A 17,761-nucleotide genomic window follows, 5' to 3' on the forward strand; every position below is an offset into this window, starting at 1 on the left:
TCTCTGTGTCTAATGAAGGTCGTACTTGTAAGTATAAGAAGAAATATTGGAAAGTGGGAGAAAGTGAAGTCCTGATTAGACAACCTTTGCCAATTCGTCTTATTAGTTGAAGACCGTTTTCTGTGATACTTGTTCCTCCTTGATTCTCCAAATGTAATAAACCTCTCAGTTTTGATCGTATTAAGGTCATAGTATAAAGTATAATAAGAAATATTGGAAAGTGTTATAAACTGGAAGATATAAGAAGAAATAAGCGGGAAAAAGACAAGTCCTGATAAGACGCGTTTTGTCAATTTGTCTTGAGTCCTTCTAATTGATTAGATTAGATTAGATTCAACTGCATTGTCATTGCACAGATTACAAGTACTTAAGACAACGAAATGTAGTTTGCATCTAACCAGAAGTGCAAGAGTTGTTCAAGTATAATATATATACATGTGACAGATATAAACAAACTGAATGTATTTAAAGTATGACGAACCAACTAGTAGCACAAGGGAAAGCATGACTAAAGACACAAGGAGAGAAAACAGGTCAAGACACAAGGAGAGAATACTTTCACAATAAACCCAGAAACTATACCCACACAAAACTAAAATCATGACAATGTTGAGTTTAAAACTGATGTGGATTATATGCTATAACCTTTCCAGTCACCTGTGGACGCCTACCCTAAAATAATGAAGTATATTGAAGTAGTTTCACACAGTAACACACTTTTAGTTTGACTCTCATGTGTATCTCATGCAGTGCAGACATCGTGCAGGATGACTCCCTAAATAAACCTCTGAACTCTGAAGAGCCGCGGTGAAGGACAGAGGAATGAAATGAGCTCGGCTGAAGCTCTGACATTTGACTGAGCTCATTAAGCGTGCGTAATGTCAGTTAAGATGTCAAAATAAAGTGCAATTAAAAGAAGAAGTCAGGCAGAATACAGAGAGAGAAGAGTCTGAGGTTTCATTATTTATGTGAGATGTTGAACTATGGCTGGACATTTTGTTTACCGGTCTATTATTAAAATATGCTCCTACATGTAGTGACGGGATGAATACATTACCTTGTGCTCATTGTGTGCCAACACTGCCCCCTGCTGGTGGAGGCAGTGTACTGCAGCATCACCTGAATCAGTATCATACCATTCAAACCTTGGTTTTGTACTACTGTGTATAAGTACAAATCATATTAAAGCCGGGGGATGGTTGGTTACTTTACTACAATGTGCAAGATGGGATCTTCCTAATCCCCCCACAGAGGGTACAAAGAGAATATCACAACATTAGTGAGGAGGTGCAACAGTCATGGAGATATAGCTTGATGTGTACTCCTGGTTCTGGCAAACGTATCTCTAAAGTCTGGATGCTTTCTCAAAAATGTTGGTTCTCTGCTGAAATCATGCCTTTTTTCATTTTGGCCACATGAACATTAAAATAATTCTCAGACAAAGTCATCCCCTGCTGGCCTGATACACCGCAAGTGACCATTCAAACATAAAAAACACTTCATTCTCAGAGAACCTCAGATTTCTTTCCCCTCAATGTTCACACAATCGGAATATAAATAAAAGTGAATATTGTAAATGATTTGTTGGGAAGTCCTATTACCAACCTCTTGTGATATGATAGGCTTCAACACCACATACTACACACTTTGCAATGGAGGTGTTTCCTTTGCAGACCATTGGCATGCACTAAAACCTATATAACACACTACAGGAAAGGGACAGCCCCAGAATAGTAGTAAATATATAATAGGGCCTCTTTAAGAAAAGGTATGAATGAGTGAAACATGTTTTCTTTCCTCCTAACAAAGTGACTGAACATTTGCCACGTGTAAGCGTCATACATTTCTTTGAGCTTTAGGAAAAGCTCTTTAAATCCCATGTATTACGATGTGTCTTTCCAGGAGCTGTACTCTCAGTCGTACGACTCGGTGGGCGTGATGTTCGCCTCCATCCCGGGCTTCGCAGACTTCTACTCTCAGACGGAGATGAACAACCAGGGAGTCGAGTGCCTCCGGCTCCTCAACGAAATCATCGCCGACTTCGACGAGGTGAGACTTTGAAGTGTTCGCCCACTTTGAAACATGCTGGGGAGCAGCGTCTATAGGTAAAACATCTCTGATGAAAGCGTGCAGCTTATTGCCCAGAACACTTCACAACTGATTCATGCAAACGTGTCAGGGGAGCTGAGAAAGGGTTTATCTCAGATAGAAAGAAGAGACTCAACTATTCAAATCTAAAGGACAGGACAGGACTGAGGTATGAGCCTCCTTCTTGTATTGATTTCCCCAAACGAGATTCAGAAGGATGTGTAAGAGTTTGAATATTGGCTTTCTGTGACGAGGTTTGACAGTTCAGGATTTCTTTATTATATCACATGTTAGACGCTTTAATCCAAAGTGACTTGCATGCTCAATACTGTGGGCAATCACCACAGGAGCACTTTGGGGTGAAGTGTCTCAGGGATACAACGACATGCTGACTGCAGTGGGGTTTGAACCTGTGCTCCCCTGATCCCAACACCAACGCACTAGTCCACTGCGCCACACGCCTCCAGAAAGATTTCTCACAGGTTTTATAATGATGGAGAAAGAAGTCTAAAGCAAACAAAAATACGAAATCCTTCCTACTGAGCAGTGAAACATAAGGAATACATGTCTTTGCAAAAAACACATATTTGTTTGTACGGTTAGAAAAGTCAGTCCTTACATTTAATCATTTAAATTTCATATGTAGGATTAGGATTTCAGGATTCCCTTCTTTATTCATCAAACTGCCTTAAAGTCATTCTTCTGCACATTTAAAAAGTGTCTGGATTTCTGAAACTGGCACCAAAAGGGACTTCTTTAAACACACGTCGCTTGCTTGCTGAGGTTTCCTTGCAGCCGACAGTCTGACGGAGACTCCACTGAGTTTTTGACAGAACGCGTCAAAGTCTCCTAATGAGAGCGAGACAGCAGCTGAGCTCTCTGCAGCCGGCGGCCACATCCTCACCTTCTGCTCAAACACAGACGAGTGGCTTGTCCTATCAGCAGCTGTATGATCACATCGGAGAACAACTAGCTAAACATGATAAACATTTGTTTTTGACACAGAGATCATTTTCTGCAATAATCCAAAATCACATGGAGAAATCCCATTGAAGAGGAGATGCTGACGGACGACAACAACCCTCCACTCTAAAGTCAAAGCTGTTGTTGTTCTTCCCTCTGTGTGTTGCTCATTGTGTGAGTCAGTCAGGTGGGCAGGGTGATGCTGAGTTTCCTCCTGAGGCAGTTCCAGTCAATCTGACCTTTCCAGCAGAGTCAGTGCTCATGCTGAGTACACACCTGTCCTCTATTCATGCTGCTCCAGGAGGGACATTGAAAGAGGGCAATATCACAACTGAACATTTGGTGTTTTGGCAGGAATAAGGATCTCACCGGGACTCCATTTCATTTAAGTCCTTCAAGTGTGGACTGGAAGCTGTTCAGTCAAGTCACTCCCAGACTGAGGTTGTTAGAACAGGAAACCTACTTTTAAACTTGTATCCATTGAATGAAACAGTCAAGTTGTGTTAATAGCAGTCAAAGATCATAACAAGAAGCCTCAATGGAGCCTTTTGGGGATGCGTCTTAAACCTGCTTTTCTCATCATATCCAACAGCCTCTTTTTGGAAAGTCTCATTGTATAGAAGTCTATGAGAAACTCTACTTCTTACCTGATTCATTACATCAGAAACATTTTCCTGTTGCGTTTATGGTCTCAATCTCTTGTTTCAAGTCTTCTTCAATACAGCACGATGTTCATTTAGTCAATTAGGGTCCCATTTTGAGTAAGATAGCCGATGAAGCAGGGCATGCTTTAGTGTTGGGCTACCTTGTGATTGGCAGGTGTTTACCCAACACAGTCTCACGGCATTTCGTGTTATAGTCACGAAATTAATCTATTGATTCGTGTTCACCAACACCATTTCGCCATTTTTTTCGTGTCACACAGAACGATTTTAAAAGCAATGTAAATAATAACAAATTAGAAGGAAAAAAATCTGACATAAAATACAGATGTCAGTATTCTGAGGCTCTGAGACATTTATTTTCCTCACTGACGGCAAAAACACTCAGACATTATACAATTTAAAATAAAAGGGATAGGGTTAGGCTTAGGGTAAGATATTGAGTAAGAACATGTTTTTATGAACCACACAGCTTCTGGTCTTCCAAGACCCGACCGGACAAAAAGACGTGTTGCAGGCACGAAACATACTACCAATAGAAATACATTGCATTTAAAATCGTTCTGTGTGACACGAAAAAAAAAGGTGAAAATCGTGTTGGTGAACACGAATCAATAGATTACATTAATTTCGTGACTAATAACACGAAATGCCGTGAGACTGGGTTGGTTTACCACACGGTATTGACTAGTTTGGATGTTGTTGATGTTTTCGTCTTCAAAGTGTTTCCAGATCGTGAAGCTTAATATAATAATCTTGGTAACATTTGGTTGTACATGGATTATTGTCCTTTAGGTTGTCATTAGGGTCAGAATAATAAACATCTCTCTCTGTGTCACAGCTGCTTGGTGAGGATCGTTTCCAGGACATCGAGAAGATCAAGACGATCGGCAGCACCTACATGGCGGTCTCCGGCCTGTCGCCTGAGAAGCAGGTGAGACCCTCCAGCTTCCACCTGAACTCACAATATATCACTTTAACCCTGCGTGCTGTTTCAGAGTCTGGAGATCCGGTGCTTCTCTGGGTTGGTGGTTAGCTGCTAACCTCCTCAAAAACTCGGCTCACAACATGTCCTAAACACTAAATGCTAAATGTGCAACTGGTTTTCTGTTTTCTAAATATCTACGGTTGAAACCTGATTGACATAAACTCACTGTAGCTGGACGTGCTGTACATTATCAGAATATGTTGGGCAATCATAAACTACAAGTCTACATTATATCACTCATTCGATCTAAAGGTGTTAGCTATATACACACTTTATTAAGCTAAGCTAATAATGTTCTGTTTTCCGTTCTGATGGAAACAGCGGAGAAGAAAGTACACAGTTAGACAGTTAGTGTTTCTGAAAAGCAGGTTTCCAAGTCAAGACAGAGGAGTTGACAGCTTGCAGATGTCCTTTGTTGGCTTCCTGTCAGCTTCATACTTTGTTAAGTGTTTTCTGAAACAAAGGACACCATACATGCGTGGTAAGGACATTTGAAAAGTGCTGCACAAAGACCAAGTGAACACATAGGGAGTTGGCAGAGTGTTTAACAAAATAAGCCAAACATTTGAAATGGGTAATTGTTTATGTATTTGTTAGTTTTGTTTTATCACATGTAAGAACTTGTTTCAAAGATAAAATGCAAAATGAAAAAGTGCAATTCAAATCTCAAAGAGTAAGTAGGAATGAATGGCAGCAGTATGAATAGTAGGAGTAGGAGTAGAAACCTCAGTCAGTAAATGGAGCTTTGGGAACGTGACAATGCACTCAGTGACCTCTCCGTCTCCAGAGACCTGTTCTCTGACACGGACACACCTTGGTGTCAGAGATCCAGTTCCCTTTGTGACGCTCCTTCTCTTCTCCTGTGACCCGCAGCAGTGTGAAGATAAATGGGGTCACCTGTGTGAGCTGGCGGACTTCGCCATCGCCCTCAACGAGAGCATCCAGGAGATCAACAAACACTCCTTCAACAACTTCGAGCTGAGGATCGGTAAGAGCGGGTTTTTACTGCTTCTTTTCAAACGATTTACGATCGATGTCTTTGTAAAATGCTGAAAATGCAGATAAATATCTCTTTCTGCATTTTAAAGCCTTGTCTTTCATTTCTTTTAAATCCCATATTGATTGAAGTCTCTGATAGGGTTGCATCAAACCATTACAGTGTCTCTTAGCTGATCTATGCATCAGGTGTTTTGTTGCTAGGAACATCTTTACGTCTCTAGAATGTCTCTAAATTATACAAAAATAAATCCTGAAATGAAGATGATCTTATTTTATCTAACAATATTAAACCCCAAAGATATTTAGTTCATAGTGATTTAAAAACTGAAGCAAAATCATCAAAACTTATCTTGATGGTCCAGCAAGGGCAACCCGAGTCTCCTGGTTGCAAATAGATCACATGACAAAATGACCATGTTTCCTTATTTATTACCAAAACATTCTCAAACAACTTGGTTGGATTTAGGTGAAGATTGTGGTTTGGATTAGTGAAAATAGTGTTGAAGTAGATAGAAGTTAGAGCTACTGTCTGTATAGAAGTCTATGAAAGAATTACCATATGTTTTGCTTAACGAGTTTATGGTCTCAATCAGTCGCTTCAAGTCTGATGTATTAACAAGATGTAAGATGCCTTTTAGTCAAACATATCCTCATAGAAAGGTTTATAGGATATGTTACAAGTTTATATCAAATAGTATAGTTATTTCAAATATATCGCACATCTCCTACATTTATACTTTCTCAATAAATGCTCTCTTTTACGGAACATTCCCTGCTCGACAGAGACGACCTGGTTGGATCTAGGAAAAGATAGTATCTTGAAATACTAAAAACGAATATTGAATTTGTAGCAGTTTGACTAAAGTTGCTGGGGTCAGGTCAAGCCTAACCACTTTTAGAGTCAAACCCCTATAAAGGGTACATGTTACCGACGGGGACACATACAGCACACGCCCCTCTGAACCAGTTCAATATTTCTGTGTTTTTAACCTAGTAAAGGAATAGATTTGAACACAAACACACAACACATCTCAGCTACTTTGTCTCTCCGTCAGGTATGGCCCACGGCTCGGTGGTGGCCGGTGTGATCGGAGCCAAGAAGCCTCAGTACGATATCTGGGGGAAGACGGTGAACCTGTCGAGCCGGATGGACAGCACGGGCGTCAGCGGGAAGATCCAGGTCCCCGAGGACACCTTCCTGATCCTGAAGGAGCGCGGATTCGCCTTCGAGTACCGCGGCGAGATCTACGTGAAGGGCATCAGCGAGCAGGAGGGAAAGATACGGACGCACTTCCTGTCGGGCCGCGTTCAACCAAATCCGCTCATCATGCAGCCGCGAAAAATCACCGGCCAGTATTCGCTGGCGGCCGTGGTGCTCGGACTGGTGCAGTCGCTCAACAGGCAGAAGCAGAAGCAGATCCTCAACGAGAACAACAACTCGGGCATCATGAAGGGCCACCACCACTACAACCGGAGGACGTTGTTAGCGCCCGGTACCTCCGAGTCGGGAGGTGGGCATCACACGGAGCCAGCTGATAAGGCTGAGCTGTCCTGAAGAGCACATCACAGGGTTTCAGTTTCCACAACGAAGAGTCCTCAGAGGCAGAGAGGCTCCCCAGGCAGAAACCGTCCCAGAGGTTGAGTTCAACTTAGACCAAGTCATGTTTAGGAAGTCTCAAGTCTTTGCAATCAAGTCATAATTGAAGTCTTAAGTCTTAATTTAGAGAATAAAGAACCGTCCCAGGGGTTGAGTTAAACTTCAGCGAGTGCAGCTTTCTGACTTAGCGAAGGGAAAGCAGCCGGAGGTTCTTTAGGAGTCATCAAAACTTCAGTCAACAAGTCATAAAACCCTGAAATGCTGACTCGTTTCAGGGTTTTATGACTTGTTTAACCATCAGTGAACCAAACTAGCCCCAACACCAAACTAGAACAGATCCATTATAGTCACTTTGTGAGGTTAATTAGCAGCTTAGCTTAGCTTAGCTTACACATTGATATATGACCAATCATGCTGCTTTAACAATGTCAATTAAGTCTCTTACATATTCCCTCTGAACTGAATTCGTCCGATCTTCTAGTTTCTTAGGATATCAGGTTCTTAACTGTATCTTAACAATTGAGCTTTAAAAAGTCAAACTTTAAATAGTTTTGAAGGCATTTCTAACTCTGAAGCGTCCTTTAGGGAACTTCCCGAGCACATATCGAGACACAAGTGGTATCAATGGATTAGATTGGACCTGTAGTTCTCATATGATGTCAGAATGTTCACTCTAACTAAAGGGCTTTCACTCAACCAATCAGATGGTGTCTGCCTCCTGCAGCTGCTCTGCTTCTGACCGATGTTTGGAGAGCTGAGGCTCCACTTTGTCCTTGAAAGAGGAAGAAGAGGAGGAGGAGGAGGGGGAAGAGGAAGAGGATCTGTTTCCTCCTCCCTCATCTGTTGGAACGATCCCCTCGGACTATTGGACGTTCCTCCTGTCGTTTCCACTTCCTGTTTTTATGTCGCCCCCCCGCCCAAAACCCCAAACCCCCGTCCCGCTGACCCTCGCCCGGTGTCGATGTTTCTTTTTTGTATTTCTTTTATATATGAGAACACAATTAAAGGGGTCTAATTTTTATACAAGCCTTGTGTCTGGTTCCCTTTATTCTATATTAAGCTTCTGTTTTCAAGAAGCATCCAGACGTCCACTTCGGTCATATCATTTTATAAACAACAGCAAATTCATTTGTAAGGTATTATTGATGCTCTTTCTGCATTTCTCTGTCATGCAGTATATTCTAGGATCAAGGTTATATTTGCACACGGCACTTTCTACAGGATTTCTGATGATAAGGATATTTTCAGACAAAGAAACTTAGTTCACTTTAAAACAATGTTACCGTAGCTTTAACACTTTCGCACCACACACAAATGAACTAAAATACAATTGGAAACATTTGAATAAAATACACAAAGATAAAATAGGTCATATAGTTACTTATCTGATGGAAATAAACAAAAACAAACCATCAGATTATATAACTTTTAATAAAGCTGATAAACGTTCTGCTATTGATTTGAACTTTAAAGAAGAAATTGTGCTTTTAATATCATCTAATTTGCACATTTCCGGCTGCACACATAACCTTGTATTTCCACATCAGAGAAAGAAATTGGTCTTCTTCTTGAAAAGGTCTTGAGGAATCCCATCAGGATAGTTTGAAGAAGAGGAGATGATCCTGACGCCTGCTGGAGGACGCCGAGCATCTGCACTGACTTGTGTATTTATCAGTCAATGATGGAGTTTGGAATATAAATGAGTTACCTGACTCTTCTCTGCCATGATGGCCTTTATTCATTTTCCACTTGAAATACACGTCCTAAACGCACTTTTACAACAAAAGATCTAATATTTGAACTTTAAAATTCGCTGATTTACACAAAAGGAGAAATGAATCTGTAAATGTCATGCAGTCAGGGACAAATACGTTATTCAAAGCCCAAATACAGTTGGTTTTAAACGCGTTTTAAGATAAGATAAGATAGGACTGTATGCATCCCGAAGGAAATTGTAGAATAGTGCAAAAAAACGTAGTGGCGGATTTGTAATTGCACGTTATTATTAATATTGCACATGTAATGTTTAATAGACTTCCACTCTTACTTGATTTCATAAAATCACATTTATTTGGCTTTTTGAATTGTTTCTTATTGTCGTGCAGTTCCCTGCCTTGGCCACTAGATGGCAGGAGGAGCTCATCACTCTGCTGCGGTCACACTGAGCAGAGCTTTTAGAAACAGATGATATTATGGGATGTTCTCTGATGACTTTTACTGAACAGAAAAACAGTACTTGAGAACTTCACTAGAAAATATGTTGTGAGAAAAATGAAACAGGACTGTAGTATTCAGCTGTAGTGGCCGAGTCAGTGCCTGCATGGACGCTAACTTTGTATTAGTCACAGAAATAGTTATAAAAACAAAGCTACATAGGGTATACATTAACATTGACACTATGCACAGATATTGCTATTACAATGTCTATATATCTACAGGCTATACATACTTTAAATACCATATTTACAGACAGAAGGGAAATAGTGCAGAGTGCAAAGAGTGCTGGAATAAATGGAATATTAGTCTAACAGGATTTGGTATGAAGTAGGTGGATTCGGCACGCGACACGAGAAGTTCCTCTCACAAACATGTAAGGCAACATTGTGATATTGCGCAGGTGTCTTTTGACCACTAGGGGCTGTCAGAGGTGCTGCTGTGTGTCAAACATTTCCCATTGCAAGATTTAACACTTAAAGGTTTTTATTTTAATATGCAAAATACCTACAGTGTAGTTGTTCGCAATAAAAAAGTCCTAAGTCTAAGAGCTCCAACTGTGCAACGTACCAAACCAGTGAAACAGCGCTTACTGGAGTAGGGTTTTAATATTATTATTGTTCATATTATCTGTGCCTATTAGCTTTTGTCCGTGCTTATGTGTGTGATGTTGTGTTGCATGTTAATGTGTTGGAACATAAGGGTTCATAGTTGGGAACATGTGCTTTAATATGTGATGCAATCATGCTTCAATTATCATGTGCTTTTTGCTCTGTGTTGATGTGCTCTGCGATTTTATATTTCCTCTTAATGCCATCAACCTGCCGGGGACTGCAGATGAACATTAGCCTCCATACGGCTATTTGTTCTTAAATAAATACAATACTCTTAAGACATATAAGAAATACGGAGATAAACAAATTAAAATAAGACGGCGCAAGTGACACAAAGGTGCGAAGAGGGCAGGATTAAGTCAACTATGTACATGTAAAATGGATTAACACAAAACAGAAGGGAATATTTCAATAAATCGGCTGTAAATGATGATGTAAGTCGATGAGAGCTGTCAGGACTCAATCACGCTAACAAGAAAACCATTAAAATATCTAAATATGAATCTTCAATCTTCATTTGAAACCTGTTTTCTTCCAACAGGCCGCACAGGAAACAGCCTCAGAAATCCTCCAACAGTCGACTTCACACACACAGAATTTCTAACCCTTTACACACACTAATAATAATAATAATAATAATAATAATAATAATAATAATAATAACACACACATTTAGATGCAGTGCTCTGAATGTCCTCCCACCTGCCTCGAGACATGATGAATAAATCAATGAATCAAACACAACAACCTGTGTGTGTGTGTGTGTGTGTGTGTGTGTGTGTGTGTGTGTGTGTGTGTGTGTGTGTGTGTGTGTGTGTGTGTGTGTGTGTGTGTTCACCAGGAAAGCATCGCTCCTCTTCCTCGTATGGATTTTCTGTTAGACGTGAAGAGGAGGAAACAACGGGAGGGATGAGGAGGACGGAGTTGCCATGGCGACCACCGGCTTGTTGGCTGTGCAATGTGTGTGTGTGTGTGTGTGTGTGTGTGTGTGTGTGTGTGTGTGTGTGTGTGTGTGCGTGTGTGCACGTGTGTGTGTGTGTGTGTGTGTGTGTGCGTGTGTGTGTGTGTGTGTGTGTGTGTGTGCGTGTGTGCGCGTGTGTGTGTGGGTGTGTGTGTGTGTGCATGTGTGTGTGTGTGTGTGCGTGTGTGTGTGTGTGTGTGTGTGTGTGTGTGTGTGTGTGTGTGTGTGTGTGTGTGTGTGTGTGTGTGTGTGTGTGTGTGTGTGTGTGTGTGTGTGTGTGTGTGTGCGTGTGTGCAAACAGGTGCAACTCATTAAGGGAAAGGTCAGAGAGGTGTTGATGAGGCAAAGTTAAAAACACCTGTGTGTCCTCAAATAAAGAATGCCTCCTCTTATCACACACACACACACACACACACACACACAACACACGCAAGACATGCCGACGTGAATAATGTTGCAAGAAGAGGATGTTGAATTTGAAATAGATGTAAACATATGTACAGTACATATTAGAAAAGGTCTCCCTATAATCCTACCACTGCCTTCTTTCACCATAACATCACTTTTTAATGATCACGCCTGCAGTTATTAGGAAACACATGCAGCAGCAGCAGCAGCAGCATCATGAAGAGTATAGTGTTGTTCAATATGTTTGCATGGAACCAAATCCCTGTTTCATTCAATCCTGCTATCAATCCACATGATGTACTATCATGTATCTGATTTCAGACTAAATTAATGGACCCTTTTAATTGTTTTACCTAGTATTAAGTCAATTGGCCAAATTGCAAAAATAATTATGAATCTAGATGTCTGGACTTTGAAAATATACTTGAGAGTGAATCTTGAATGAATGTTGTTGGTGCCACTGATCTTAAACCATATTAATTTTCTCTTCTTTGTTTGCATATTTGATTTTAAGTTTTCTAAGGGTTACTTTGAATGAATGTTATAAAATACATGTTTAAGATCCTTTTATAGTAAATATTTCACATTGTCATGTTGAAGAAACCCCATCCATTCAGCGTACAGATCAAACACTTCATCACACAACCCAAACTGAGACCTAGAGAGATGAATCTGTGGTCTGTTACTCACGCTGGGTGCCCTTTCTGTTTACTCCCCATCCATCCCATAGAGAGGGAGGGGGGGGGGGGGGTCATGGTCACTGACACAAACATCCCCGGAGACTGAGCGACCTACATTCAACCATCAAACCATCACCGTTACATAAAGACCAGCGCCAACACACAAGCCTGCCTGTTGCTAGGAAACAAGCCCCGGAGCCCCATCATCATCATCATCTTCATCGAAAGGAGTCTCGTCGGGACACCTGAAAGACGCACAAATGGGTCAGCGAGGACAAAAGAGACAAGAGACGTCCATTATGACATGACTCTGAGACAGCACTCAGCAAAATGTAAGAAAATAGGTTTGTTAGGTTAGTTTCTCTACTTTAAAGAGTCCTCTCCTGCTGATGTTCAGGTGTATATCAGTATGTAGTGTCTCTACTTTAAAGAGTCCTCTCCTGCTGATGTTCAGGTGTATATCAGTATGTACGTAGTGTCTCTACTTTAAAGAGTCCTCTCCTGCTGATGTTCAGGTGTATATCAGTATGTAGTGTCTCTACTTTAAAGAGTCCTCTCCTGCTGATGTTCAGGTGTATATCAGTATGTAGTGTCTCTACTTTAAAGAGTCCTCTCCTGCTGATGTTCAGGTGTATATCAGTATGTAGTGTCTCTACTTTAAAGAGTCCTCTCCTGCTGATGTTCAGGTGTATATCAGTATGTAGTGTCTCTACTTTAAAGAGTCCTCTCCTGCTGATGTTCAGGTGTATATCAGTATGTAGTGTCTCTACTTTAAAGAGTCCTCTCCTGCTGATGTTCAGGTGTATATCAGTATGTAGTGTCTCTACTTTAAAGAGTCCTCTCCTGCTGATGTTCAGGTGTATATCAGTATGTAGTGTCTCTACTTTAAAGAGTCCTCTCCTGCTGATGTTCAGGTGTATATCAGTATGTAGTGTCTCTGCTTTAAAGAGTCCTCTCCTGCTGATGTTCAGGTGTATATCAGTATGTAGTGTCTCTACTTTAAAGAGTCCTCTCCTGCTGATGTTCAGGTGTATATCAGTATGTAGTGTCTCTACTTTAAAGAGTCCTCTCCTGCTGATGTTCAGGTGTATATCAGTATGTAGTGTATCTACTTTAAAGAGTCCTCTCCTGCTGATGTTCAGGTGTATATCAGTATGTAGTGTCTCTACTTTAAAGAGTCCTCTCCTGCTGATGTTCAGGTGTATATCAGTATGTAGTGTCTCTACTTTAAAGAGTCCTCTCCTGCTGATGTTCAGGTGTATATCAGTATGTAGTGTCTCTACTTTAAAGAGTCCTCTCCTGCTGATGTTCAGGTGTATATCAGTATGTAGTGTCTCTACTTTAAAGAGTCCTCTCCTGCTGATGTTCAGGTGTATATCAGTATGTACGTAGTGTCTCTACTTTAAAGAGTCCTCTCCTGCTGATGTTCAGGTGTATATCAGTATGTAGTGTCTCTACTTTAAAGAGTCCTCTCCTGCTGATGTTCAGGTGTATATCAGTATGTAGTGTCTCTACTTTAAAGAGTCCTCTCCTGCTGATGTTCAGGTGTATATCAGTATGTAGTGTCTCTACTTTAAAGAGTCCTCTCCTGCTGATGTTCAGGTGTATATCAGTATGTAGTGTCTCTACTTTAAAGAGTCCTCTCCTGCTGATGTTCAGGTGTATATCAGTATGTAGTGTCTCTACTTTAAAGAGTCCTCTCCTGCTGATGTTCAGGTGTATATCAGTATGTAGTGTCTCTACTTTAAAGAGTCCTCTCCTGCTGATGTTCAGGTGTATATCAGTATGTAGTGTCTCTACTTTAAAGAGTCCTCTCCTGCTGATGTTCAGGTGTATATCAGTATGTAGTGTCTCTGCTTTAAAGAGTCCTCTCCTGCTGATGTTCAGGTGTATATCAGTATGTAGTGTCTCTACTTTAAAGAGTCCTCTCCTGCTGATGTTCAGGTGTATATCAGTATGTAGTGTCTCTACTTTAAAGAGTCCTCTCCTGCTGATGTTCAGGTGTATATCAGTATGTAGTGTATCTACTTTAAAGAGTCCTCTCCTGCTGATGTTCAGGTGTATATCAGTATGTAGTGTCTCTACTTTAAAGAGTCCTCTCCTGCTGATGTTCAGGTGTATATCAGTATGTAGTGTCTCTACTTTAAAGAGTCCTCTCCTGCTGATGTTCAGGTGTATATCAGTATGTAGTGTCTCTACTTTAAAGAGTCCTCTCCTGCTGATGTTCAGGTGTATATCAGTATGTAGTGTCTCTACTTTAAAGAGTCCTCTCCTGCTGATGTTCAGGTGTATATCAGTATGTAGTGTCTCTACTTTAAAGAGTCCTCTCCTGCTGATGTTCAGGTGTATATCAGTATGTAGTGTCTCTACTTTAAAGAGTCCTCTCCTGCTGATGTTCAGGTGTATATCAGTATGTAGTGTCTCTACTTTAAAGAGTCCTCTCCTGCTGATGTTCAGGTGTATATCAGTATGTAGTGTCTCTACTTTAAAGAGTCCTCTCCTGCTGATGTTCAGGTGTATATCAGTATGTAGTGTCTCTACTTTAAAGAGTCCTCTCCTGCTGATGTTCAGGTGTATATCAGTATGTAGTGTCTCTACTTTAAAGAGTCCTCTCCTGCTGATGTTCAGGTGTATATCAGTATGTAGTGTCTCTACTTTAAAGAGTCCTCTCCTGCTGATGTTCAGGTGTATATCAGTATGTAGTGTCTCTACTTTAAAGAGTCCTCTCCTGCTGATGTTCAGGTGTATATCAGTATGTAGTGTCTCTACTTTAAAGAGTCCTCTCCTGCTGATGTTCAGGTGTATATCAGTATGTAGTGTCTCTACTTTAAAGAGTCCTCTCCTGCTGATGTTCAGGTGTATAATCAGTATGTAGTGTCTCTACTTTAAAGAGTCCTCTCCTGCTGATGTTCAGGTGTATATCAGTATGTAGTGTCTCTACTTTAAAGAGTCCTCTCCTGCTGATGTTCAGGTGTATATCAGTATGTAGTGTCTCTACTTTAAAGAGTCCTCTCCTGCTGATGTTCAGGTGTATATCAGTATGTAGTGTCTCTACTTTAAAGAGTCCTCTCCTGCTGATGTTCAGGTGTATATCAGTATGTAGTGTCTCTACTTTAAAGAGTCCTCTCCTGCTGATGTTCAGGTTATATCAGTATGTAGTGTCTCTACTTTAAAGAGTCCTCTCCTGCTGATGTTCAGGTGTATATCAGTATGTAGTGTCTCTACTTTAAAGAGTCCTCTCCTGCTGATGTTCAGGTGTATATCAGTATGTAGTGTCTCTACTTTAAAGAGTCCTCTCCTGCTGATGTTCAGGTGTATATCAGTATGTAGTGTCTCTACTTTAAAGAGTCCTCTCCTGCTCCTGAGATTGGAAAACTTGACAGCTAGCAACAGTAACAAGTTGCACGACTTAGCGAAGAGTTAATTAAAAAAACGTATTGATTTAACTAGTTCAATACAGAAAAACGTGAGAAATACTTTTTATGTCTCACCAACCCTCATTTATGTCTCTCACTTGTTTCTGTTTCCCCTGCTTATGATTTTGATTTGAGATATTTTCTTGAAATCTGGGTTTATTTTTAGAAAAGTCGAGGATTAACGGGTGACGCCGTCATTACAGATGATGGAGAGGTTTCAGAGTTCACGGCCTGCCTCTCAGACTCGGGGCATCTGGAGTTCACATTAATATTCAGCCTCAGTCGGCAAAGTCAATTATTCCATCTCTACGAGGTGGTAAACGGCATTACATCCTGTAAAGGGATGCTGCTGCTGCTGGAGAGCATTGCTGCAAAGCTCTGAGGTGCAAACTCACACAGCGCGGTGAAGTCTGATAAGCTTTATTAGCTTGTTTTATAAAGAACTTTGTGACTATTTACAGTATGTCCCACTATATAAGCAAAACATATATATTTATTTTTAAGAGTTGAGTTATGTTTAGTGTTGAGGTCACAGGACTAGATATCTATGTGCCTTCACCACATCTTGATCCATAAAGGAAACAAAATGCTAACGTTAGCTGGACTGCTGACTCGCTATAATGCAGGACGGACAATGGACCAGTGACAAAAACTAAAGTGAACTGGTGCTAACATTAGCTAGCTAGGCTAACTATCTTCCACTGCTATCATGAAGGAAGGCAACAGGAACCAAAGGCCAAGTGGGAATCTGTTAGCAACGTTAGCAAACTAGTCTAACTATCTTCCACTTACTAGACATTCAAAGGTCCTCAGATGACTGGACTGATCACGTTACACAACTGTTTATATGTTTGATTTTGAAAACTTAGCATATACAATATCTTTTGGCCTATTGTCCACACACACAAGGTGTTGGAGGTCATTGAAAATGTTTGAAAAACTCCTTCCAGGGTATCCATTTTCAGTGATGCTGGCGGGGGTAACAGGAATGTAGGAATCAGTGCTAACGTTAGCAAGCTAAAACAAATATATATACATGAAATACCTTTCTTCTGAAAGAGCATATTTAAAAAAGCCCAAATTGTGCAGATTCTGGGATATTATTCCAGCTTCATTTGAGCAACCCCGTGTTGCTCCTTTAACTTCTCCTCACCAACAGATCTCTGCCCTGCCTCTGCATTATTAACGGCTCCCTCATCAATGTTTGATTCCTCATTTTACGATTCACTATCCATGCAAGGCTCTCACTCATGATACACTCCCTTTGAAACGAATACACCGAGCCCAGCTGTGATTAGCACCAGAGAAATAACACACACCTGTGGAGTACTACTGCATTTAACTCAACTCAGGTGCACCTGAGGTAAGGTGTTGGAATTGAGTTTTTGATGTACCATTAAAGTGTGTTAATTGTAGCTGAAGGAGTGTTCATTTCAATATCTGTTTTTTAAGGTGGCTGACAAATGTGCTACAACTGCCTGAGACATTTCCATTAGGAGAGACGGTCTCCAAATTCAGAAACTATTCAAATATAAACACAAATGTGACAAAACACATGCACATACACAGCATTTAGAAAACTATCACCGTCCTAAATCTGTTCCTGTAATGGGGTTTCTTTCTTAAAAAGTGTTTTAATTTTATAATGTAAATAATTGGAGATTTCAAATGACTTTGAGAAGACAAAAGGTGTTTCACCTGTGAGTTGAGCCTTGGGCCCTGCATGGAGAAACCAATGCTTAGACCTGTTGACCACCATCATATGAATGAAAGCCCAATCTTATGTGTTGCTGTGATTTCTTTGAAGTGAATTTGCTAAAACATTGACGGAAAAGGCGTCTTTTAGTCAATGCTGTTGGCCACGCTGTTTCGCTTGGTAGCATTGTATTCTGTGGATACGACAACATTTATAACTAATGTACCTTCAATTCCTCTGACAACTTTCAACAAGTGTGTCTTCAACGAGTTGCTTTCATATTTTCTTTCTCGTAGCTTTGGCTCAAGGTGTAAATAGATGTCTACCAACCTGAGGGTCAGCGGTTTGATTCCCTAGCATGCTCACTGAAATGTTAAAGTGGACCTATCATGCTATATTTGAATAATATAGTGTAGGACCATACCTATATAAAGCATATTTATACTTTTTTTTTTTCAAAATACCAAACAGATCA

The 17,761-nt window shown here is 40.6% G+C and overlaps 1 protein-coding gene across 1 annotated transcript in view; it reads left to right on the plus strand.

Moving 5' to 3' along the window:
• adcy8 (adenylate cyclase 8 (brain)) overlaps positions 1-8,298 on the plus strand; it is a 114,337-nt gene extending 106,039 nt beyond the window's left edge. Inside the window, 4 exon segments of the mRNA XM_034135971.1 lie at positions 1,903-2,049; positions 4,555-4,647; positions 5,575-5,689; positions 6,756-8,298. Coding sequence (XP_033991862.1) covers positions 1,903-2,049; positions 4,555-4,647; positions 5,575-5,689; positions 6,756-7,255 — 855 coding nt within the window. The 3' untranslated portion in view covers positions 7,256-8,298.
• Positions 8,299-17,761: the final 9,463 nt, after the last annotated feature.

The sequence above is a fragment of the Trematomus bernacchii genome, unplaced genomic scaffold (assembly GCF_902827165.1).
Source record: "Trematomus bernacchii unplaced genomic scaffold, fTreBer1.1, whole genome shotgun sequence".
NCBI lineage: Eukaryota > Metazoa > Chordata > Actinopteri > Perciformes > Nototheniidae > Trematomus > Trematomus bernacchii.